The sequence below is a fragment of the Peromyscus maniculatus genome, chromosome 15, assembly GCF_049852395.1.
Source record: "Peromyscus maniculatus bairdii isolate BWxNUB_F1_BW_parent chromosome 15, HU_Pman_BW_mat_3.1, whole genome shotgun sequence".
Taxonomy (NCBI): Eukaryota; Metazoa; Chordata; class Mammalia; order Rodentia; family Cricetidae; genus Peromyscus; species Peromyscus maniculatus.
Genome location: NC_134866.1, coordinates 8609484 through 8634226, shown reverse-complemented (window position 1 = coordinate 8634226; position 24743 = coordinate 8609484). Strand labels below are relative to the sequence as shown.

The 24743-nt window shown below is 45.6% G+C and overlaps 1 protein-coding gene across 1 annotated transcript; it reads left to right on the top strand.

Moving 5' to 3' along the window:
- The first annotated feature begins 25 nt into the window (after positions 1 to 25).
- Positions 26 to 21444, top strand: Atpsckmt (ATP synthase c subunit lysine N-methyltransferase). Its single transcript, XM_006979972.4, has 5 exons — positions 26 to 143; positions 5365 to 5642; positions 7701 to 7838; positions 11165 to 11215; positions 19850 to 21444. The coding sequence occupies exons 1-5, from the start codon at positions 92 to 94 to the stop codon at positions 20018 to 20020; spliced, it is 690 nt and encodes a 229-aa protein (XP_006980034.2). The 5' UTR covers positions 26 to 91; the 3' UTR covers positions 20021 to 21444.
- The last annotated feature ends 3299 nt before the right edge of the window (positions 21445 to 24743 follow it).

The following is a 24743-nucleotide window of genomic DNA, read 5'->3' as shown; positions in this document are numbered from 1 at the left end:
GGTTTCGGAGAGTTTTCGGATACAGAGTCGCAGCGGGGAACTCATTTCCTTAGGACGTTTTCTCCTTGATTCCCACCCCGGCTCTGGGAAGATGGTAGATTCCACTTCCGGCCTCCCCGGAAGTTTCGCGATGGAGCGAGGAGGTGAGAGTTGGCCGGCATGGCGGCGGGTTCCTTGGCGGGCTGTGGTCGCGGGCGCGCGTGGGGCGCGGGAGCGCGTGGGTGCCGCGCTCTCCGCCCGCGCCGTCCTCCACGCCCCTGCCCGGTGCTCTCCTGGCTGGGTGGGTGGCGGCGTCCACGGCGCTTGCTGGGGGCTCCTCGGGCTCCCGTGCACGCGACTCACTCCTCAGCCCGATCTTAAGCCCTGGGGCCGCTGGAGTCCCAGCCCTGTCGTGGACGAGCCGCTGCTTTGGAGTGACTGAGCCTGCGGCTTTATTTTCTTGTCTGCCAAAAAAAAAAAAAAGAGAGAGAATTGCAGTAATAATTGATTGACAGGGTTGCCGGGAGCGTTCGGGGAGGAGAGCGCCTGGTCGCCAGCACGCACGCAGTGTTGGTTCTTAACTCCCCAGGTTGCACAGATCCTGTGACTTGCTCACCGGGGTCTGTGCTGGGTGGAGACAAAGTAGCACGGCCTTGGCTTCGGAGTCTTTTAACCCCAGCGTTTTGCTTTTAGAAAGACACCAGAACGCTAATTGCGCCGTCCGCCGGCCCGAGATCACGATGCAGTTTGTAAGCTTAGACTGATCACGAATTTCCAGTCTCTCCCCCCGTACTCCACAGAACAGAAACTGCCTCTGCTGTGCTGTTATCGGGTTTTATCAAGGACTCAAAATTAGAATGCTCGCACCAGCACAGACCTGACAGCCAGCCTGCTGTCTGTTATACGGTTGCTGATGTCTTAATCTTGCCTAATGCCTAGTAGCCCTCTTGTCTCCTCTACTCAGTGATGCACCTAGTGTCTTTTGTGTTTTGTAGTAGTCTTATTTCCCTTCAATTTTGTTGAGTTGGTGTTTCTAAATATTCAAGTGGTGGATTCTGCAATCCATTTTGCTGTTGATTTGAGATTAGAAAATATCCAACGGTGGCTTCTGCACCCTATTTCCTGTCAGAACCCTGTCTAGGATGGCTTCTAGTATCCATAGGGGATGTATAGCGAAAGGACACAGATGACATTAGGGCAGTACAAGAAAGGGTTAAAAAATACAAAATAAGGTCTCATGATAACATTTTCATCCGTATAAAATTACATCATTGCACCTTGTGTTAAGCATCCCTCACTGTCCCCTCCCCTCCCACTCATCTCATTTGAATTTCCTCATTGTTCCCCACATAGTTATTTATCACATATGTGCATACATTATATGTCATCAAATCTAGGTTCCACATAGGAGAAAACATGCAGTATTGTTGCCCTGTTATTTCCTTTCCCCTTCTCCCTTTAGACCTCTTCCGCCTCCCTCAGAAACACACACACACACACACACACACACACACACACACACACACATCACACTATTAAGATTTTTACATCTGATAGAAACCATATTTTCCTTTGTGAGTCATTCTTTACAACTGAATAAAACTCCGTTGTATGTATGTACTGAACTGCAGCCATTCATCAAGGCTGGCTTCACAAAGACTTCAAGGGTGGCTCGGCAAGTAAGGGCACCGGCTGCCGACCCGACAACCTGTGCTGGATCTCCATCCCACATGCTGAAGGAGAGACCCGATGACCACTTCTGTTCAAAGACTTGCCCTTCTGTAGGCTCCTCTCCTTCTGTCCTGCTTCCATGCCCTGGTCCCCAGGCTGGCTTCTTTTGCCCTCAGTTCAAGTTTTCTGCTTATAGTTTCCCTCCATTTCCCCCATATTCAGTATAATATTTCTTGCATCCTTTGTCTGCCTCGGTTGGTCCCCTCTACTTACACAGGCCAGCTGGGAGACCCTGGAGACCGGGACCTTGTTACTGTATGCATTGCTGGGTTTATGCATGGGTACATATGTGTATATATATATATATCTATATATCTATATATATCTATATATATATATATATATATACACACACACACACACAGGTGAGGTAGAGTTTGGGCCACTAGACACGTGTTTAATTAACTATTGCCCAACTTGATAAACAGTGTGATCTAGTTATGTTAGGGAATTATGTTCAGCTGTGAAAAGGAATCAAGCACTGATAAGGAATAGCACGAAGGATTCTAGAGTACATTATTTTAAATGCCAGAAGTTGGTTGGAAGACCACAGACTGTAGTGTGTGTGTGTGTGTGTGTGTGTGTGTGTGTATGTGCGTATGTGCAGAAGTTCCATATGTGTACCCATGGAGGTCAAAGTTTGACAAAAGGTATTTCTGAGGTACTCCACTTCTTTTTTTTTTTTTAGTTTTTCAAGACAGTTGCTCTGTGTAACAGTCCTGGCTGTCCTGGAACTCACTCTGTAGACCAGGCTGGCCTCGAACTCACAGAGATCTGCCTACCTCTGCCTCTCGAGTGCTGGGATTAAAGGTGGGCTCCACCACCGCTCGGTCACTTCCTTCTTTTGAGACAGGGTTGCCCGCTGAACTTGGAGCCTGGCTGTTTTGGCTGGGCTGGCTGGCGAGCCAGTCCCTGGGATCTACCTGTCTCCCCCTTCCAGTGCTGTGGTGGGGCCTGGCTTTTGCGTGGGTGCTGGGATCTGAGCTCAGGTTTGAACACCAGCGCTCCCCACTGAGCCATCTCCCTGCAGTGCTCCCCACTGAGCCATCATCTCCCTGCAGTGCTCCCCACTGAGCCATCTCCTGTAGTGCCCCCACTGACACTAAAGGGTTAAGGGGCTCGTGGACACTCATGTTCTGAAACTGACTGATGAGGAGGACCGCATGCACCCCCTAGAGCCCAGGGAATTGTACACATTTACTGGACAAGGTGTGTTAATCCTGTCCCAGGAAAGCCTAAAAAGCTGGGTTTCTAAGCTGAGTGTGGTGGTGGATGCCTGTAATCCTACAACTTGGGAGGCTGAGGCAAGACAATCGATGCATGTTCAAGGCCAGCATAGCAAGACTGTCTCAAAAAGGAAAACAGTGGCGCCTCCATTCCTCCCAATGGTGGTCTTCAAGGGTGGCAGTTAACCGTTGTTACAGTCTTTCGGTTTATACCTTATACACGTTCATTTAAATGTGGTAATCAGGATAGTAGTGTTACTAAACTCTTAAGTTTTGAGTTGTGTGGAAGGAAAAAAATGAAAATTCTCCAGATTAGCAAGCCATCGTGCAGCAGCAGCAGCAGCAGCAGCTTAGTATCAGATGTTAAACAGCTAGCTTAGGTTCTGAGACACCAGGACTGAATCTTAGATGTGTTTACAGCCTGTGCTGTGCTCCATGGGGACGCCAGTAGGAAGGCTCTCCATGAAGGCAGTCAGTGAGCCTCGACGTCTCCCGGATGAGCAAACATGCGACGACGATAGCATATTCCTCCACAGTGTCCAACGGTGACTGAAATCACTGAAGGTTCCTGTTACCATAACACCTAGGGGTGACTTTATACACGACCACAGCATCGGCAGCAGACTCCCCGCCCGCCCCCCACGATCACTGCCCAGCAGCAGGCTTACTTCCATGTTGGCTGTCTACTACAAAAGCAGCTTCAAAACTCACTTTAAGGGGTGTCGGCAGCAAAGGAGAGGAGAGTGAAGTTATGCTGAGCCGAGGAAGCGGTGTCGAGAGCTGCCCTGGACTGTGACCTAGTGCTGTATGGCAGCTCTGTTGTGTGCTGTGTTCAGAGTTGTAACTCAGTAGAATAGCTTGTCCCCACTGATAGGTGTAGTGTGCAGAATGTCCCCCCCCCCCCAGTGTATCTGCATTCTGACTGATGTAGCTTGTGCAAATGGGATTGAAGACCAGAGATTATCTTGGACTAACTAGGTGTGCACACTGTTGTCAAAAAGGAGGACAGGAATGGGAGAAAGGAGATATCGGGATGGAAGCAGGGATTGGAGTGCTGTGGGGTTAAAATCAAAGCTGGAAAATGCAAAGGGATTGATCCCCGGTCTAAAGGCCTTAGGGGGAATGCAGCCTTGCCAGCCCACTGCAGACTCCTGACCTCCAGCGGATGGTGAGAAAGGTGGTGTAAGCCAGTAAGGCTGTGCTCACTCCTTACAGCAGCTTGAAGTAAGCACTGCAGCCCTTTAGAATGGCTTCCTGACAGCTATGAGCAGCCATGCTGTCATATGCAGACCTTTTCCTGCTTCCTGTGGATTCGTGTGTTTCCAGTCTTACCCACAGAAGTGGTCTGTTTGCTGGCGTGGGGCTGGGGTGGTGGGGTGGTGTCCCACAGTGTTCCAGTAATGTGAAATAGTTGACACTGGGTGCCTCTGCTTGCTGTGTGCCTGAGCCTTGTGATCGCCTTTCCAGAGTCCAGCAGTTGGGGGCCCATGGTTTATGGAGGTGGAGTTCATCAGGAGGACTGTGAGGTCACGGTGTTAATACTGTGACAGAGCTGGCACCTTGTCTGGCTCTTAGCCGGGATTGGCTTGTCATTAATCAACTTCCCCTCCCTCAGTTTTCATCTTACTAAGGACGCATTTTAAAGGGTGAATGCAAAAGGAGGAACATTAAGGGGACTTGCACTTCTCCGCAGTCATAGATTAGAGTTTGTTTGCTTTCTTCTGTGCTAAGAATAATGCAATGACCCCCCATGTGTTTTAAACTTTTTTATTACCATATTTATTAAAGACTTAAACAAAATCTGATTTTCATCTCTGGTTGCCTCAAAATTATAGCTATACAACTAGATTATAGATGCTATAATGCATTCAGCCCATTTCAGATGGTCAATAACTGGACATTTTCATGCTTGTTTTTTCTTGAAGCTTCCTTTGTTCAGATTGTAAAAATGTGAAGTTTATGATTAAAACTTGCAATAATGGGTATTGAGATAACACATTACTTGAGTCCTAGACACATACTAAACCAGTACATTGGAAAGAAAAGATTTTAGATCTTTCATTAGTATTGAAGAATTTTCCCAAAATCACTTTAATTTTGTTGGTGACGTTTAGAAGTCACTATAGAATTTTATACTTGTAAATTAGGTTGTATCCAGTGAACATATCCTTTAAAAAGATGAGCTGGGCTGGAGAGGCTGCCGGTGTTTAGAGCATTTGCTGCTCTTGCAGAGGACCCAAGCTTGGTTCCCATCACCCATGTCAGGCAGCCACAACCACCTATAACTGCAGCTTCCGGGATCAGACACCTCTGCTGGCCTGTGTGTGTGTGTGTGTGTGTGTGTGTGCGCGTGTCAGAAGAGTTGTCAGTTTTCTGATGTGCACTGTGTGTGTGTTTCTGCTCTCATTCAACAATGGCGCATGCCTAGAAACACCTGAGGAAGAAGGGCAGCCGGGACCTGTTCTGCCTCCCAGTTTGGACCCCAACCGTCTGAAGAAGAGCGATTGGGGGCTCTTGTTTCCCGGGCTCATTGGTGGGGCGTTGGTGACACTGTATGCCGTGGTTACACCGTTTGTCACACCAGCCCTCCGGAGAGTTTGTTTGCCGTTCGTGCCTGCCACTTCGAGGCAGATCGAAAACGTGGTGAAGATGTTGCAGCACAGGAGAGGACCCCTGGTGGACATCGGCAGTGGCGATGGGCGCATTGTGAGTCATGTCCAAACAGTTGAATTGTTAGAATTGCTGCTTTATGTTTCTTATGAGGCTTCTGCAAAGTCGTGCCAAATGTGACAGTTAGGAAAGTGTGTGTTTCACTTTGTGTTTGGCTAAAACTCTCAGACCACCAGCATGTGTTTAGAGTTCATTTTTCTCTGATTGATTTTTTTTTCCTCCTGGAGGAAAAGTACTCTGTAAACATGCCAGATAGAAAGGAGCAATTAATTGCTAATTACCAAATAGTCTATTAGAATTTTTGATTCAGTAAATGTGGCATGATTACAAGAAACATGGAGCTGTGGAGCTAAATTACCTTGACTTTTGTGTACTTTATGCTTCTCTGTATTGATACATGGGTAAGTGACGATTTCTAGGAGCTGATAGAAAGTTAAAATAAGAAAGGCCATTGGGGAAGCCCTGCTTGAGTAAAGATAGGAATTCAGGGTGGGCACAGTTACATGTGCTGACATCCCAGGACTTGGGAGGTGGAGGCAGGAGGATCAGCCTCTACTAGATACAGAATCGGAGCTGTATGAGGCCCTGTCCAAAAAAAAAAAAAAATCAGAATTTCAGTGACTTTACCATGTTGTGAACCAGCCTGAATCTCTGAGTAAAGAAAAGGCCACTGACTGGCAGGCGAGTGAGCCTGCGTGAGGAGGGGGCCGCATCCGTGGGCCTCGCCCTGATGATGTGGAGACAGCAGGGCAAGCTCGTGTTCTGTCAGCGCGTGCTGTGCCGACCAGCAGGACCGCACCGTGTTCGCTGGTCCTGTGGACGCTGGCTTTGTGGGGGAGACCTGAAATCATGATGGGGACACTGGAAGGTGACTCAGGCTTTCTACCTAAGCTTAAAAGCATTTCTTGTGCTGTGGCAGTTTTTTGTTTTGTTTTTTTCGAGACAGGGTTTCTCTGTCTAGTTTTGGTGCCTGTCCTAGATCTCGTTCTGTAGACCAGGCTGGCCTCGAACTCAGAGATCCACCTGGCTCTGCCTCCTGAGTGCTAGGATTAAAGGTGTGCATCACCACCACCTGACCGGCAAATTATTATGAACCATAATACTTAGCATCTTAATGATTTTCAGTTCTGTGACATGAAGTGATTCCCATTGTTACTTGTCGTCACTGCCCACCACTGAGTGCTCTCATCTGGCTAGGGATGGGGCTTGTGAGCTAAGCCAGAACCAGGGATGCATTTGTCCAAAACAAGCCTGAGTATCTCTTGATAGTCAAGGCAAAATCTTTGACAAAATGCAGAAATCTTTGGGTTAGTCATGTGTGGTCCATCAACTATAGAACTGTAGATGTAACATTTTTACGTGAGATCTTCATCAAAAGTATTTTTTAAGCCTGTATTAATTATACAAAGTAATGGGTTTCATTGTGAAATTTTGTCCATGTACTTAGTGCACGTTGATCCTGCCCATTCCACTTACCATCTCTTAGCTCCTGCTTTAGTTACTTTCCTATTGCTGTGAGAAGACACCATGACCAAGGCAGCTTGGAGAAGAAAGAGTGTTTTGGACTTACAGAGGGTTGGAGTCCATCACCATCATGCTGGGGGTCATGGCAGCAGGCAGGGTGCCGGAACAACAGCTGAGAGCTCACATCTGATCTATATGCAAAAGGCAGACAGAAAGCTAGCTGGGGATGGCATGCTTCAAAGGCCCACTCCCAGTGACGTAGCTCCTTAACTAAAGCCACTGTTTTTTTTTTTTTTTGAGACAGGGTTTCTCTGTGTAGCCCTGGCTGTCTTGGAACCCTCTCTGTAGATGAGGCTGGCCTCAAACTCAAAGATGTGCCTCCCAAGTGCTGGTGTGCACCACCACCACCGGCAAGGCCACTCTTACCAATCCTTCCCAAACAGTTTCACTCCTATAAGAGCCTACGGGGGCCATTGTCACTAAAACTACCATATTTCCCCTCTCCCTGGTCCCTTCCTCTTTCCCAGTAGCTCTCAAGAAGTACCTTTTAATGGAATATTACAAACTCGAAATAGGGAACTCTCATGCAAGATGACATTTTTCTTTTGCTAACCCCCTGCTTCTGTCTAGGTGATTGCGGCTGCAAAGGAAGGATTTCCAGCGGTGGGCTACGAACTGAACCCGTGGCTGGTTTGGTACTCCCGATACCGTGCCTGGAGAGAGGGTGTGCATGGCTCTGCCAGGTTTTATATTTCAGATCTGTGGAAGGTACGTGATGTGGAGGACGGTGCTAGAAAAGCTAATGGGGCTTCTTCATTCATAATGAGTGTGGCTGACGAGGAAGATCGTTGAAAGAAAAAGAAAGTCCAAATGAATATTTGGGACAACAAAGTGCAAATGCATTTTAACCTCATAGATTTATACTAGCCTGTACTTTAGTATAGAAGCTTCAAGTTTTGATAAAAGTCATATGAAAGCTAAGAATTTAGTGATTAAATTAAAGCATTTTCTTGTCTTTTGTGAAATAATGAGCTATTTCATTTCACTTAGAAATCAGATTATTCTTGATAAACATTTGGCTTTTCTGTGTGTGTGCTTGCGTGTTAAGAGAGAGACAAAGACGGATGATAGAAGGAAGTCTATGAACCTGCTATGGTGGCTCCTTCTCATAATCATAGAAGGAAGGATTTTCTAATATATTTGGACTCTCTATTCTTCTATTTTTATTCTCTCGTATTTCATCCCGACTGCAGTTTCCCCTCCTTCTCTCTCAGCCTTTCACCCCACCCTCCCTGTCTCTCAGATCCTCCCTCCTTCCATCTCCCCTCAGAAAAGAGCAGGCCTCCCTGGACATCAACCAAACATGGCATATTATGCTCTACTGTAAGACCGGGCACATACTATCACATCAAGACAGGCAACCCAGCAGGAGGAGAAGGGTCCCATAAGTAGACAAAAGAGTCTGTCACCCGCATTCCCACTGTTAGGAATCTCACAAGAACACCAAGCCACTCAGCTATACATATGTACAGAGGACCTAGGTCAGACCCCTACAGGCTTCCTGATGTCTGCTAGCTCCCATGAGTCCTAGCCAATTGATTCTGTGGGCTGTGTTCTCGTGGTGTCCCTGTTACCTCTGGTTCCTCCTGTCCTTCCTCCCCCTCCTCTGCAGGACTCCTCGAGCTCTGCATAATGTTTGGCTGTGGGACTCTGTGTCTGTTCCCATCAGCTGCTGGATCAAGTCTCTCTGGTCTCTCTGATGAGGATTCTGCTGGGCACCAGTCCCAGAATGCTCTGCAGGCAGGACGAGCTGTAGGTTTGTGGCTGGGTTGGTGTCCAGTCCCTCCACTCGAGGCCTTGCCTGGTTACAGAAGATGCTCCTTATCCTCCATCACTAGGAATTGTTGCTAGGGTTACTCTTGTAATGTCCCTTGTACTAGGCATCTGCATCGCCCCTGAAATGGGTCTGTGCACGATTATCCTTTACTTTCAGCTGACATCTACTTGTGAGTGAGAGTAGACTAGGTTTGTCTTTCTGGGTCTGGGTCACCTCACTCAGGATGATTTTTTTCAAGTTCTATCCATTTGCTTGCAAATTTCATGATGTCATTGTTTTTAACAGCTGAGTAATACTCCAGTGTGTAAATGTACCACATTTTCTTTATCCATTCTTCAGTTGAGGGACATCTAGGTTATTTTCAGTTTCTGACTATTATGAATAAAGCTTATACGAACATAGTTGAGCATGTGTCCTTGTGATAGGATGAAGCTTCCTTTGGGTATATGCCCAGGAATGGTATAGCCGGGTCTTTAGGTAGATCAATTCCCAATTTTCTAAGGAACTGCCATGTTGGGGAATACTACTGTAAGGTGTGTTACTTTTGTTTATGTTGCATTTGTTTAACTCTGTGGAGCTGTGTTACTGTGCCTGTCTAAAACACCTGATGGTCTAATAAAGAACTGAACAGCCAATAGCTAGGCAGGAGATAGGATAGGTGGGGCTGGCAGGCAGAGAGAATATATAGAAGGAGAAATCTGGGAGGAGAGATCTAGGAACCAGAAAAGGAGGAGGACTCCAGGGGCCAGCTACCCAGCTACCCAGCAAGCCAGGGAGTAAGAGTAAGATTTACAGAAGTAAGAGAAGGGGAAAAGCCCAGAGGCAAAAGGTAGATGGGATGGTGTAAGTTAAGGAAAGCTGGCAAGAAACAAGCCAAGCTAAGGCCAGGCATTCATAATTAGGAAATGCTCTGTGTATTTATTTGGGAGCTGGGTGGCAGGCCCCCAAAAGGCCAGAGACCAACCAACAACACTGCCATATTGATTTCCAAAGTGGCTGAACAAGTTTGCATTCTCACCAGCAGTGGAGGAGAGTTCCCCTTGCCTCACATCCTTGCCAGCATGAGCTGTCACTTGTGCTTTTGATCTCAGCCATTCTGACAGGTGTGAGACGGAGTCTCAGAGTGGTCTTGATTGCATTCTCTGATGGCTGAGGACGTTGACCATTTCTTTGTTTCTTGCCCATTTGAGTTTTCTCTGTTGAGGACTCTCTGTTTTGATCTGTACCCTGTTTTTTAATTGGATTATTTAGTTTGTTAGTGTCTAGTTTCTTGAGTTCTTTATATATTTTGGAGATCGGCCCTCTGTCAGATGTGGGATTGGTGAAAATCTTTTCCCATTCTGTGGGCTGCCTTTTTGTCCTGTTGACGGTGTCCTTTGCCTTACAGAAGCTTTTCAGTTTTATGAGGTCCCATTTATTAACTCTTGATCTCAATGTCTGCATTATTGGTGTAAAAACAATAAAAAATAAAAAACCCAAACAACAAAACCCTGCGTTTTGTGTTAGGAAGCTTCACGGAGTGCTTTGTCTTAAGTAAGAATTTCCCACTGTAACACTGTCCTCAGCAGCTTATAAAAACGCACTTAGATTTTGCTTGCGTTGTTTTCAGGCTGTATATAACTAAACGGTCTCCATAGAGCAAATACGGTTTTATTGGGCAATAAGAATTTTGACTGGCAAAGCACTTTTACCCCATTTTTCAACTGCTGCAAAAAACCATTTTATTGAACTTTCAACGCAGTGTTTTAGGGAAGAGGAGAAGATTAGAAGTCTGAAGATGCCGCAGCCTGAAACAGGTGGCTTTAGGAGATTTGACTGGCAGCAGGACACAGTTCTGTCTCGATGGAGTCCCTGTGAGGATGGGGAGATGAGGCCCAGGATGCATCCCGAAAGCTGGTGCATTTGACTGGTGTGCATCAAAGGGTGGGCAATGTGTTCTTTTTGCTGGGCCTCTTTTTTTTTTTTTGGTTTTTCGAGACAGGGTTTCTCTGTGTAGCTTTGCGCCTTTCCCGGAGCTCACTTGGTAGCCCAGGCTGGCCTCGAACTCACAGAGATCCGCCTGGCTCTGCCTCCCAAGTGCTGGGATTAAAGGCATGCGCCACCAACGCCCGGCCTTTGCTGGGCCTCTTAAGGAGGCTCTTCTTTGGGGGAGTGTGTGAAAACTTGCTGCCTGGCCATGTGGGCTCCAGTGAGGCAGGTTTATTGTGATGCTTGTCTGCTTAGAATTAACCCACCATTCTTTCTCCATCCTGTTTAGGTCACCTTCGCACAGTACTCCAATGTTGTCATTTTTGGTGTGCCCCAGATGGTGAGTATGCAGCCCCGTTTTCTGGGGTGCGTAACGTCGCCGGCCTATCAGCTGCATGCAGTTCATCACCTCTCACACATGCAGTGACGGTTTCCCAGTGACTTGAGGGAAACACTGGATTTCAGTTCATTGGTTTAGTAAAATACTAAGGACCTTAAAAGTTTAATCATTAAAGATTCAGACACATTTTAAAGTTTTAGTTTCAGAGAAAAAAAAATCTCAATGATCCTCTAAAGCCTTAACAATCCCAGTTTGAAAACTGCTTTATGAGGTCCCAGCGTTGAGTATAGCTGATGATTTTCATGGCTGTTCACTCACACCCCACTGCAATCACTTGGGGAAGTTAATGGGATGTTCCCTTTGAATTGATCATTCTTTAGTTTTGCTGGAAGATAATTTTAAGGGTGGATGAGCATTGACTGGTTTCAATTTCCTCCAATTCACAGATTTGCCAAAGAGCTGAGTATTGAACTTTGATTATGTACTTGGAAAGTGAAAATGCCACACTATTGTACTGAAAATGGTGTCTCTAGCCTTTGCAGAGATAGTCAGGGTAGGATGCTTCACTGTCATTGCTGGTTTAGAGACCAGAGAAATCAATTCCTTTTTACTTCTCAAAGTCTGTAATTGTAGCCATAATAATCTTGGTAGAATTGGATGTTTGCTGAAATGGCACAATATAACGGATAGGGTTTTTAATTTAAAATAAAAAGGAAATTTCATTTTTGTTGTTTCATTTTCTTATTTATGCCTTAGATTTTGTTGTTTTTTGAGCTTAAGTATCATATCACTGTGTAGCCCTGGCTGGCCTGGAAACTGTTATGTAGCTCAGGCTGGCTTTCAACTTGCAGCCTCCGGTTCCCAAGTGTGGAGGTTATGGGGATGTGCTGCCATGCCCAGCTATGCTTGGACTTTTACACACAGTGTTTAACTGCTTGAGAAATTGATCCTCACATTGGAACCTCCAGAACGATGGCACATTTTTTGCTTTTTACAAACCAGAAATGATGGTATTACCAAAGTGACTGTATCCGTGTTTTTGCCATGGGACCTGTGAGTAACTGCTTTGTCTAAAAGTGAAGGCAGATGAGGGGGCTTGGTCCTTGATCATTGAAAACTTGCTTGGGTCAGGCCTCGGCTCATGCCTGCAATCCCAGCATAACCCCAGCACTCCGGAGACCGAGGGAGGAGGGTTATTGTAAATTTGAGGCCAGCCTAGGTTACAGAGTAAGGCCCTGTTTCAACTCCCCTCACCTCACAAATAAAAATAATTTGGGATCATAGACTAGATAGGGAATTTTGATGGTGGCTTACTACTTAAGATGTTTGGCTTCTGCCTTCTAAGATGTAATAATTAGTATATTGGAGACAAGTAACTTGAATGTTGAAAGTAGAAAAGCAGATTTACTGGGAATCCTATGTTGCCTGGAGAGAGGAAGTTAAGCTGAGATGTGGGTTTGTTCTGAAGCCCTGCTGCCGTGTCCCAGCTGGGGGCAGCAGTGGCCTTTGTAATGCTGAGTGGAGGCTGCCCTGCTGCCTGAGACAGGGTTGGTTTGCACAGTGTTGGGGGCTGTTTCCTCAGGGGCAGTGTGAGTTTTGTTATTTTGAAAAATACATGCAATTATTGCTTCTTCTCCTGTACACAGATGAATCTTAACCAAGGAATTTCAGCATTTTACTGTTCCTTGTTTCTAGGGAAAAAGAGGAACAGTGGGAATCCAAAGGGCATTCATACCCCTTAAAAAAGACTCAGCCAGCCAGGGCTCTGCACACAGTGGGCGGGAGGAGCCCATTTGGCATCTGTTGAACTGGAGTGTCACATGTGGGATCCCCACTTGCAGCCCATGTCAGACTTTGGTCAAGAGGAAGTAGCCAGGGGTAGGAGAAAATGCTGGCTGGGAAGTTGGAGATCAGCTTTGCCCTCTCATAGTTGTGTGGCCCTGGGAAAGTGTTACCTGGCTGTGTTAGGGTGCTGTTGAATTTACCTGACTGTGTAAGGATGATGTTGAATTTACCTGACTGTGTAAGGGTGCTGTTGAATTTACCTGGCTGTGTTAGGGTGCTGTTGAATTTACCTGGCTGTGTAAGGGTGCTGTTGGATTTACCTGGCTGTGTAAGGATGATGTTGAATTTACCTGGCTGTGTAAGGGTGATGTTGAATTTACCTGGCTGTGTAAGGGTGCTGTTGAGTTTACCTGGCTATGTAAGGGTGCTGTTGAATTGCATCTCATTCTCTTGAGCATGGATCAGCCAGCCCTCCAAAATGAGCATGTCAAGGCAAGTGTCTAAGGACAGCTGAGGCACTGATGGGCACTTGTGGAGCCAGGAGGAGCCTTAGGGAAGTGTGGAGGAGGAGAGCTGACATTGTAATGCCTCAGCCCTCTTAATACCAACTGGATTATTCCTGAAGGCACAGTGCAGTTGGAGGTGGAAATTGGAGCTGACAATTCAGAATGAAGTATGTATCAGAGTACGCTGAGGAGTCCCATTTGGACCTGGTGAACACACTACGAAGGTTGTACATTTTTATATTTAGCCTGAATTTATGCACCAAGAGGCTCTTTTCAAAATGTGGAGTAGGTTAACTGGGGCTTTGTTTAAAACCCTCTGTGAGGCTGGAGATGTAGCTCAGGTGGTGTTTGTCTATCATGCGTGAAGCCCAGGGTTCAGTCCCCAGCACCACATAAACCAGCTATTCTGGTGCACGCCTGTAGTCCCAGCACTTGGGAGGCAGAGGCACAGTATCAGGAGTTCAAGACCATCCTTGGCTACATAGCCTGTTTGAGGTCAGCCTGGATTACCTGAGACCTTGTCTCACAAACACCCCCCCCCCCAAAGCCAAAACACGAAACCCTAAACCCTCTGTGACCTCTTGCCAACTTAGGGAAAAGGTCCAAACATGCCACGGGACTCAGATTGGCATGGGGTGGCTCCTGCCCACTTGTGACCTTGCTTAGTCATTTTTTAATGAGTTCTCTGCACAGTTCTTCATCTGGTCAGTCCCTGGCCTTGGCTGTGCTGCTCCTCAGAGCCTGTACCGGCCATTCTTGGTGACCTCAGACCCACTCTGCACAGGGGTTGGTGAGGGAACGCCTACCCTTTCCTCCATGAAGCTGTCCTCAGTGGTCCCGTGAAGTGCCCCTTACCTTCCACTCTGTTGAATTCAGTGAACATCATACACTGTGCGCTTCTATGCCTGCAGGCTTTGTTCGTGTAGTAAGTGTGGCTGCTGCACAGGAGACAGGGTCTCCTGACCACTTGACTGCGAAAGTGGGTAACAAAACATGTACACCCTGAGGTACCTTACACAGTCTAGAGGTGGTGGGATCTGCGAGGATGGAGCCAGTGAATGAGGCAGACTAACGTCTCACGCAATCGCTAACTTTATTCAGAGCCTCAGACAGTTTATACTGCAAGGGTTAAGAAAGGTCACAGGAGTAAAGTTCTCATGAGCACAAGCTGTATACAATCAAGAGGACAAGCCACATGTGGCCAAGACATGTTTTCCCTAGAGTCGTATAAAGGATAGTTTAAACATTTAATTCCATAACAACAGCAAGCAATAATGAGTAAGCTGAAGTAAACTCACTCCTAGCAACTACACCTGGGAAGAACATGAGAACAATCTGAGGATAAGTCTGTGTTTTAGAGAAACTGAGGTCAGAAGACCCTTGTATTGTTTTCTTGTAGTGTTCTCGTAAAAGCACTCCAACTTCTCACACTGCTCCACTCTTGGACCATGTTCCCACAGTACCTCTCACTAGTGGGAAGATTATATGTTAAACGAGGCATCTACATAGATGCCATATACTAGAGGAGAATATGTTCTGTGGGGTCATCGAGAACAGGGAAGGAGCAGGTCAGGATCCCTGGAAGGGTACTATCCACGAACGGTCATTCATGCTAAGGACCTACAGTTGCACAGTGCTGAGTGGTGTGAGGGCCTGTTGGCTGGAAGGCAGTGAGCAAATGCAGGTGAAGAGGGTGATGTGAATTTGAGGTGAGCCAGAGAATAGGACCAGCACATGAAGGATGCTGGTCCTTCTAAGGGGAGGATCTGTTGAGGGTAAGCAGGGGCAGGGAGACTGGATAGGACAGAAGAAGATCACCACCACTGCATGGAGGTCAGACCCAGGACATTAGAAATTGGGAGACACTTACGTGCTCTTTTGGGTGTCGAGGTGACAGACTAAGGCTCGTTCTGGGGTGGGTTAGCTGGTGAGAAGACATCCAATTCCAGCTGCACTGCAAAGAGAAACTAAGTAGAAGTAGTGGACATCTCCAGCATTGGTGAGAGACAGAGGAGTTCAGGCCGGCTACTTCTTGTCTTTTGCTCCTGATATTTGGGTCACCAGGAGCTGAGCTGTGAGAGGTACAGGCAGAGCCATCTGTAGCAGCTCTGTGTGGGCTCCTGAAGTCACACTGGCGGTGTTAGGTAAGGGGGAGTCTGGAGTCACATGATAGTCTTGGGTGAGGGAGAGTCTGGAGCTCAGGTGCACATGCCTGAGTGTGCACAACCATGGGCCAGTCCAGGAGGCAGGCAGATCTCAGGGAGGACCTGCCCAAGGCCTGAGCTTTGTCTGGGGAGTGGGGCATAACAGCCAAGGCTTCAGGAGATCTTGGTAAGGACGTCTTCACCCTTGGAGCCAGGTGGAGGAAGAAGGAGGCCGCCAGGTCTCGGGTCAGCACCGTCAGCCATAGGTCTGCCGTATGCCTGTAGCGGATTCAAGGCGTGCTTCACATTTTGAAGATATGATTAGAATCTGATGAGTTTGTGTCACTGTGAAATCCATAATTATATGAATAATTTTGAATTCTATTAGACAGGCATGACACATCACTACTTCTCTCCGTGTGTGATATCAGGACAGATTTGATGCATATTTATGTGTAATTTAGTCAGTTAATTTCTTATGATTGAAATAGCTTCTTTCATTTTTAGGTTTATCTTGACTTAGCATATGACAGCCACTCTGAAATAAAAGAAACTATAAAAGAGAAAGAATAGGAATGTGAATACATTTACAATTATCTTTTTATGAACAAAATTACCATAAGAAACCTGATATTTTGAAAAATGCATGTTGTCTCATTTTTTGCTTATTTAATTTTTCCCTCAAGGAATAATTTTTTCTTCTTTCTTTTTTTAGTTCTTTGCTGGCCGTTAGAAGAATAGAAATCTTTTCTCCTTAATGGAATTTTTTTCTCCATTATCAATTCTAATGATGCGTTAGAATTTTGGCTTATTCCATCTGTATCTTGTTTTTTTTTTTTCCCAAGTCATTTTTGTAAGATGCTGGTCAAGAATAAAACCTTCACAAGAGCCCTGCTGATTTCTCTGTCTGGCTGTAGTTAACTTTTAGAGGGAGTAGTTTTTGCTTAGATCTTCATTTCTAAGTATCATTTTTCACTACAGGGAACTAGGAATCCTTGAGAGTAGCTGATCTAGGGTTACAGGAGGGAGGGTACAAAAGCTTGGAACATGTTGTTAGCCCAAACATGAGGAAGTACTCAAAATATTTAATGGGAGTATGTCCAAGAATGGAGCAGCCAGATGCAGGAGGTGCTCCATGGCCAAATTAGGACAGTTTGAACATTAGCATAATGAAATTAGAATATGGAGATGTATATTTACAACCCCCCCCCATAAAATTATTTTTGTTGCTATTTCATTGTTGGGGGGCACAAGCACAGAGGTCCTTGTACTCACAGAGACGCACTGAAAGAACCAGGAATGTTAATGATGTAGGGGTGTCTCCTCAATGGAGGAGATAACAATCAAATACTTGCATTCTATCCAGAAAGCTCAGAGTAGATTTTGTTAACAACCTGGTGACTGTTTTACTATTTGTGGAGGCAGACCTCACCCTAGTTCCCCAGAATGGTTATTCCAGATTCTTCCCTCCCTAGACCATTACCCATCCCTGTAGCTGGAGTTTTCTGTAGTCCACCTGGTTCCTGCAGCCACTCAGACCCAAGTAAACACATAGAGACTTATCTTACTTATAAACAGTATAGTTGTGGCGGGTTTCTTGCTAGCTAGATCTTACATCTTAAGTTAACCTATTTCTATAAATCTATACCTTGCCACGTGGCTCGTGGTTTACTGATATCTTTACATCTTACTTCTCATGGCGGTGGCAGCTGGCAGTGTCTCCTGACTCAGCCTTTCACTTCCCAGCATTCTCCTTTCTGCTTACCCTGCCTATACTATACTTCCTGCCTGGCTACTGGCCAATCAGCATTTTATGTATCAATCAGAGCAACACATTCACAGCATACAGAAAGACATCCCCAGCACATCCCTGAGGGGGAGGTCACAAGTACTTTATGGCCTGCTGACCTCCATGCTGTTGGTCAGAGATCCCACTAGATTCTTTGTTTTAGCTTTAGAATGCACCCTCATGGTCACATGTACTTTGTAAAGAGTCTCCATGTAGTCATAAGATACTTTTAAGCTTTATTGTGCACCTGATTGGACTAATTGGACTGATTGTTGCCTGGAAACTTTTCTCAAATTGTACTGTGTTTTAATTGTGCTAACAATGAACCACCTGGTATTAGGTTCCCCAAACTCTGGTCCAAGTTGATGAAGTCAATCATTCTTCTCTCTTTGCAGATCATGGTCTGTATTGACACCTACCCGGACCGCCACACTTCATAACTGTAATTTTGTTACTGTTATGAATCATAGTGTAAATATATGTGTTTTCTGATGGTCTTGGGGGATCCCTGTGGAAGGGTTGTTTGATCCCAAAGGGATCTTGGCTCACAGGTTGAGAAGTGCTGATCTAGAGGACAGATGGATCAGCCTGTTGCTACTTTGCAGCCTTTATAGTAAAAATTGATTGCAGTCAGAATCCTTAATATTTGCTACTTCTAGGGCAGAGACAGTCTGTGAGTAAAGGTGCTTACAGTTTCTTCCAGCGGGTCGCTAAGGATAAAGGGAAGGCAGTAAATACATTACAGAGATGCCAGATTCACCCGAACAGTGGTTGATGGCACCATCGGGAGCAGGAGGGCCTTCTGGGCCCCTGGAGCTCTGATAAGGTGACAGGCTTACAGCAGGGCCATTGCCAGAGACCCACTGAGCCATCGGGAGCAAATAGCAGAGGAACCTGAGGGTCATTGGTCTGTTGTCATGAAAGACTAGAAAGATAGGACTCTCCCAGGTCAGAAGAGACAGGAGTGGGGTAGAGCCCTGGGTCAGAATGCACAAGGCTGATCATCCCCTAGTACCACAAAACAAAACAAACAACAACAACAACAAACCAAACTGGGAGACCAGAGGAACCATACGGCTAAGCATGGAGCTGCTTCCTGGGCGGTACAGGACACTACTGGGAGAAAAAGATTCCTGGTGTGAGCCTCATGTGGGGTGTGTAAGAAACAGGAGTGTTGTATGCAGCCTCTTCTCAAAAGTTTAGAGTCAGTTCGTGGGGGAGGAGGGCTGTAAGGAGCAACGAGGCAGCGCTGGAACTTGGCTAGGTGGACTGCGCATGCGCCAGAGCTCAGCCAGGGTGGACTGCGCATGGGTCCTATGTTCAGTTCTGGCAGCGTGTCTACAAATTGACACCATCTCAAAATCAGTTAAAAGTAGAAAGTGAAGCATATTTTTAAACATGAGGGTATTCATACATTTTTACAAACTGCAGATAATTTTAAATAGTTGTTTGTTGATGTAATTAAAATGTCAATACTTTCAGCAAATACTAAAACCACTATTGGTAGGTTGGGTAATAAAATCATATGAGATTGACATAATATCTATATTGTTTAGAAACTCACTAAAGTTGTGGCTGCAGGTGTAGCTGAGTGGGAGAGGGGTGCGTAGTGTGTCAGGTCCTGGCTGTACTTCGTAGAACTAAACACCACCCCTAAGGGGGATATGCATCATTAGTACATTATACATACATTTAAAATTCTTTCTTTCTTTCTTCCTTTTTTTTCTTCTTTTGGTTTTTTGAGACAGGGTTTCTCTGTGTAGCCCTGCCTGTCCCGGAACTGCTTTGTAGACCAGGCTGGCCTCGAACTCACTGAGATCCTCCTGCCTCTGCCTCCTCAGTGCTACGATTAAAGGTATGCTCCACCACTGCCCGGCTTAAAATTATTTCTAAATGGTAGAATATGTGCTTTTTCATGGTCTAATTAGACAATATTTCACCGACTCTAAATGTTGATGCTACAGTATACTGTTATTATAGAGAAAAAAAATAACAGCGATTATAATTCTAGGATAATGTCAGTTGTTTGATGTGTCCCAATTCAGAGATGTTAAAAGTATAGAAAAAATTGTCTTAAATGCATGAAATACATGCTGTGTTGAAGTACTTTAGTAGATAAATCATTTAAAATAATTAGTATTTTAATTATTGCCGTATCATGATTTTTGTCAGAAAACCAAGGATTTATTATACATATCTGCTAAGATAGGTTACTTTAGAATTGGTACTAGAAGATGTCCCTGTAACTGGTGTTCATGTGTCTTCTTGTGTTGATAGATTGCTCGATAACTTTTGTGCCACAAGTGATGTGTTTGTAAATATTTCCAGGGACTTTGAAGTGCAGAAAGGCATTTTGAAGTTGTCTCCTTTGTTACTATTCAGGCAACCTGATGGCTGTTGTTCTCCACAGATGTCACAGCTGGAGAAGAAACTTGAGCTTGAACTTGAGGATGATGCTAGAGTTATTGCCTGCCGGTTCCCTTTCCCACACTGGACTCCAGACCACACTACTGGAGAGGGGATCGACACCGTGTGGGCGTACGACATGAGCACTTTCAGAGGACGGGAAAAGAGGTCCTGACCATGAGCGTCCAGTGTGTCATCCAGTAGACCTTCACTTTCCTTGGCATGGAGTGAGAAGTCACCATTGCTGTCCTCACCTTTTGGAGAAAATGAATAGAGCTCAGAAAAACATTTAGGTTTAAAGGCAGTTTGATGTAGCCTAGGTTGGCCTTGAATTTTCTGTGTAGCTGAGGATGACTTGAACCTCTGATCCTTCCTCCTCTACCTTCCCAGTACAATTTGCTCAGTGGAATATTTTGAATGGGTTTACTGCTGTCTCATACACTAGGGTGCTCAAAGATATAAACAACTGAGTCATGTTTATGGACTGGAAGGCTGTCATCTCGAAACAGCGTAGTTGAACGCCGCATGAAGAGGAAGGGGCACTCATGCAAATGCCTACAGTTTCCTATGGTTTTGTCCATGAGTGAGATTTATCTCCTTTCTGTAGCTTGTAGCTAAATTGATTTTCTAAAAGATAATATTTATAAGGAATATTTTGCCCTAATGTTGGTGGCCCACTGTACTTTACCGATTGAATAATGTATATGTACATGTACAACTGTATGTAAGCAGACTATGTGACATGCACATGGTTTAAAATTGGGGAAATTGTGACAAATTGCACTTGGCTTTAATTAGCAGTATTGTATGTTTCCTGTCAGTTGCATTATCATGAGTAGTATCTTAGATTTGATGAGGCATTTAGAGAAGTTCCTTGGCCCAGGGAGAAGTTAGGAAGGGCTTAACAGTGAGTGACTGAGCTTTGGAATCTGACTGAGTTGCTGTTGTTAGCAGGAGGCCTTGGTGTCTGCCACCAGGACAGTGACACACTGAACACGGTGTTTTTGGCCAGTCAATGGTGTTTATGTTTAGACACCGAGGGAAGCTTATGCAGGGAAGTTACAGATTATTTCTGCCAGCCACTTCTCTTATTTTATGAGAACAGCCACTTGTGGAACATTTCTCCTGAGAAGAGACTTGACTGATTTAGATGGAAGACAAGTCAGGGAAAGCCTTGGATTGTGAGTAGACAGGCTTCGTGGACTGAAAAATGAATGTTGAATGGTGTACGGCCGCTCAGCTCATCTGCTCTTCCAGAGAAAAGAACGAGCTCCGCTCCTATGCCTGGGACCCAAGTCCCGAGCTGTCCTAGTAGGGATTTAATTCTAAGAGATGGCTGATAAAAGCAAGAACCGACTGGAGACAATGGGGCATTGTCAAAGGGGCATTCTGTCACTCGCTCATCACATGCATGATGTCTGTTCCAGCTCTGCTGGTTCATGATGAGAAGACACGCCTGGCTCCTGGCCTCCGAAATGTCTCCTGTAGAAGGCAGAAACAGCGAATTTCAGTGTGTGTGAACTCCTCTGAAGAAATGGAAGTGTTGTTTGTTTGAGGAGCCCATGGAAGGTGTAGGCATTAAATCATTTGTTCACTGTGGCTGTCTTTTGCTTTCCAGGTCTGATTCTCCCTTGAAGAGCGATTTCCAGGTGGGTGGGTGGGCAGTTTTGGTGGAAGCACAGACCTTGCTGTCTATCTCTTGCTCTCACCTCCTGCTCTAGCTACTGCTGTTATATTCTGGACACACAGTGAGAGGGGCCACCACTGTTCCTTACCAGGCATATGTTGTGAGTAGATGTGGAGTCTTTTGTACCCTGGAGATATCCCACAGTTTTCTAGATACGTTCCTGATGGGTTTGTAAAGGATCAAACAGCAGTCATTTATAACTTACCATCTTCCCCTTTAATGTGGTAAGCATTAGCTGATGCCAGGTCGTGTGACCTCAGAGTGTCTTACAAGTGTTTTGACCAGTTTCTGTGAGGTCATGCATTAGTCTTTGAGGACTTTTCTACTAGAAGATGTGGCTCCTCTGTGGCTAGTTTGAATTGTTATCAGTTACTAGGTTAAGGACACTGGTCAGGTTTGCTCGTAAGAACTATTTGAATGTCAGGAATAGGTTCATGTCTGAACAGGTTGGAGTCAGGGACAAGTGCCAACCTGATCAAATTCAAAGCTAAAGAAGACAGAATGGTAGCCAGGGTGGAGCTCTTGCCCAGCTTGTGCAAGCCCAGTGTCATTCACTGCTCATAAATGTTTTGATCCAAGGGGTTCTTGCTCATGAGCATGAACTCCTCATCTGCCCTGGTTTTAGACTGTGCTGCTTGGCATTGGAGAGCCTTGAGGATCCCTGGGAAGATGTAGACAGGAAGTCCATGCCCAGTAGAAATGCACTCCATGAAGTCACCTGAAGTTATGTTTGCCTTGGATCATGAAGTTCCTTCCTGTGGATGGGAAGCAGGAGCTGGACAGCCACTTGGTGGGGATGTTGCAGAAGCAATGTTTGCAGCACACATGCATCACCAAAGTGATGGGGGCCTTTCCACTCTTTGTAGGGCCCCTGAATCATTTGAACAGACCTCTAAGGCCAGTATAATAAAGTGGAGCGTAATTCCGGCAGAACTTCCCATGCCCACAGATGTAAGTTGCTCATAACTGTTTGTCACTACAAGTGACAGTGGTCAGAATATTGGGATGCTGATGAACGAAGTTAAATTATACTAGAATAGCCATGAAGTGTGAGGCCTCAGGAAAGCTGGGCTCTAAAATTTCAGGACTGGTGGTTAGCTAGAATGGACGTAGCTCATTTAAAATATACCGTTTTACATTATTTTTGTGTGTGTACATGGTGTGTGTGAGGGTACAACTACACACATGTGGAGGTCAGAGGACAGCTTGTATGAATCAGTTCTTTCCTACCATGGGTGTCCTAGGGATCAAACCCAGTTCTTCAGGCTTGGTGGCCAGGGCCTCTACTCACTGCGCCTCTTGCTGGCCCATGGACCTAGTTCCTGAAGCCTCTTGTCAGCATCGGTCACTAATGGTTCCCCATTCTCCCTTAAGGGACTCTGTCCACTCCCAATCTTGTCAAGAGAGCAACCACATGGGGCCCTAACATCCTTCCAAACCTTCCCCAAATCAGCTGGAACCAGGTTGAGAATCTGAGTTGAGTCCTGCACACTTTTGGGTAGACTCTCTGCTGGCAGGAACTATGTGGACTCTGTTAGACTAGGGAACATGAAGACTGGGTATGGACATCCCTTAACGGAGGCCAGAGAAACTTTAGGGCTCACCGGAAGGACGAGTTAACAGACTCCTGAGCATGTCATAGTCCCAAGTGGGAGGGGCTAGTCCACAGGACCAGAGACCCTTGGAACAGAGCCCAGTCTGCCCTTATGTGCTCAGATGGAATGAACTGTACCTGGAAGGATTCCATTTATAAAATAGGTAATCTTTAGGACCGATGAAAATAACACTTGCCAAAACAGGTATAAGCACGGGGAACTTATCCCCAAAGACAGCGTGGACCATGTACTTAAACAGGAAGGTGGATATTTGTTTAAATGAGAGGATAGCTGAATCTGAATAACACAATACCATCTCTCAGCTTGGAAACTAGTGGTCTGAGAGTCCTCTTAGGCAGAGCACCTTCCTTTAGGTTGAGGTGCTCTGTAATAATGACACATTATGATTCTCTTGGAAGCGGCACACTTGTGACTCAATGAGCTGATGCAAATTGAACATGAACAAAAGGACCATATAACTTTTATAGGTGGGGAAATTAGATGTCTTATTTTTCTAATTTAATATTATGGTGTGAACATTATCCAGGAAGGATTGATCAAACAATGGCTCATTGATCTCCGGGTTTAATCCAAGGGTGGAAGGGAGACATGGAGTTAGTTTTCTTCTCTGTCATATCGCCATGGAAAATAAGCATCAAGTCCAAGTCTTTATGAAAACAGCGCTTCAGAACAGTCAAGAACTGCACACATCTCTGCAATTTGGTGGGTGCATTTAGGTAGTGGAGTCTTTTTTTTTTTTTTTTGGTTTTTTCGAGACAGGGTTTCTCTGTGTAGCTTTGCGCCTTTTCCTGGAGCTCGCTTGGTAGCCCAGGCTGGCCTCGAACTCACAGAGATCCTCCTGGCTCTGCCTCCCGAGTGCTGGGATTAAAGGCGTGCGCCACCACCGCCCGGCTAGGTAGTGGAGTCTTAAAGGGTTTGCTGTAAATTCAACTCTGTAGTGTGTGTGTGTGAACAGAATGACAGTGTGGCAGAAAACATTGGACTAAATCCCTGTAAGTGTAAGTATCAGTTGGCAAAATCACAAGCAAGAAGGCGCAGCTTCCAGCCTGTTTGTGATCTTCTTCCCTCTGCATTCCCACTCTGACTGGTCCCTGGTGTGTTACAGATCATTTTGTTCACGTAGGTGTTCAACTTAAGAGATAGATTACCTATTGCTGTCTTCAAAGGTATTTGCATTTTGTCAGAGGATCTCTCTAAAATAAGTTTGATTTTGGGAAGACTGAAAAAAGCTAATGTGTACTGGAGAAATGTCAGATTGACGTCTACAATCCCTGCTCACCGCACTGCATACCCATGACAGCTCAGAAAGGCAAAGCTGGCCCCCGTGAGTTTTCTCTTCCTGAACACGTTAGTGATGAGAAGTCTGTTGCTGAGAAACTAGGATGATGACTGCCGTTGTGTGTTAACTGTCCACCAAAGGCCTTTACACACATAAGGACATTTCTTGGCTGTGGTGGTACACAGCTGTAATTCCACACTTGGGAGATGGAGGTGGAGGGTCAGCAGTTCAAGGTCACAGTCAGCTACATAATAAACTCAAAGGCAACCTAGATGATATGAAACCTTGTTTCAGAAAAAGGGAAAGAATAAAATCC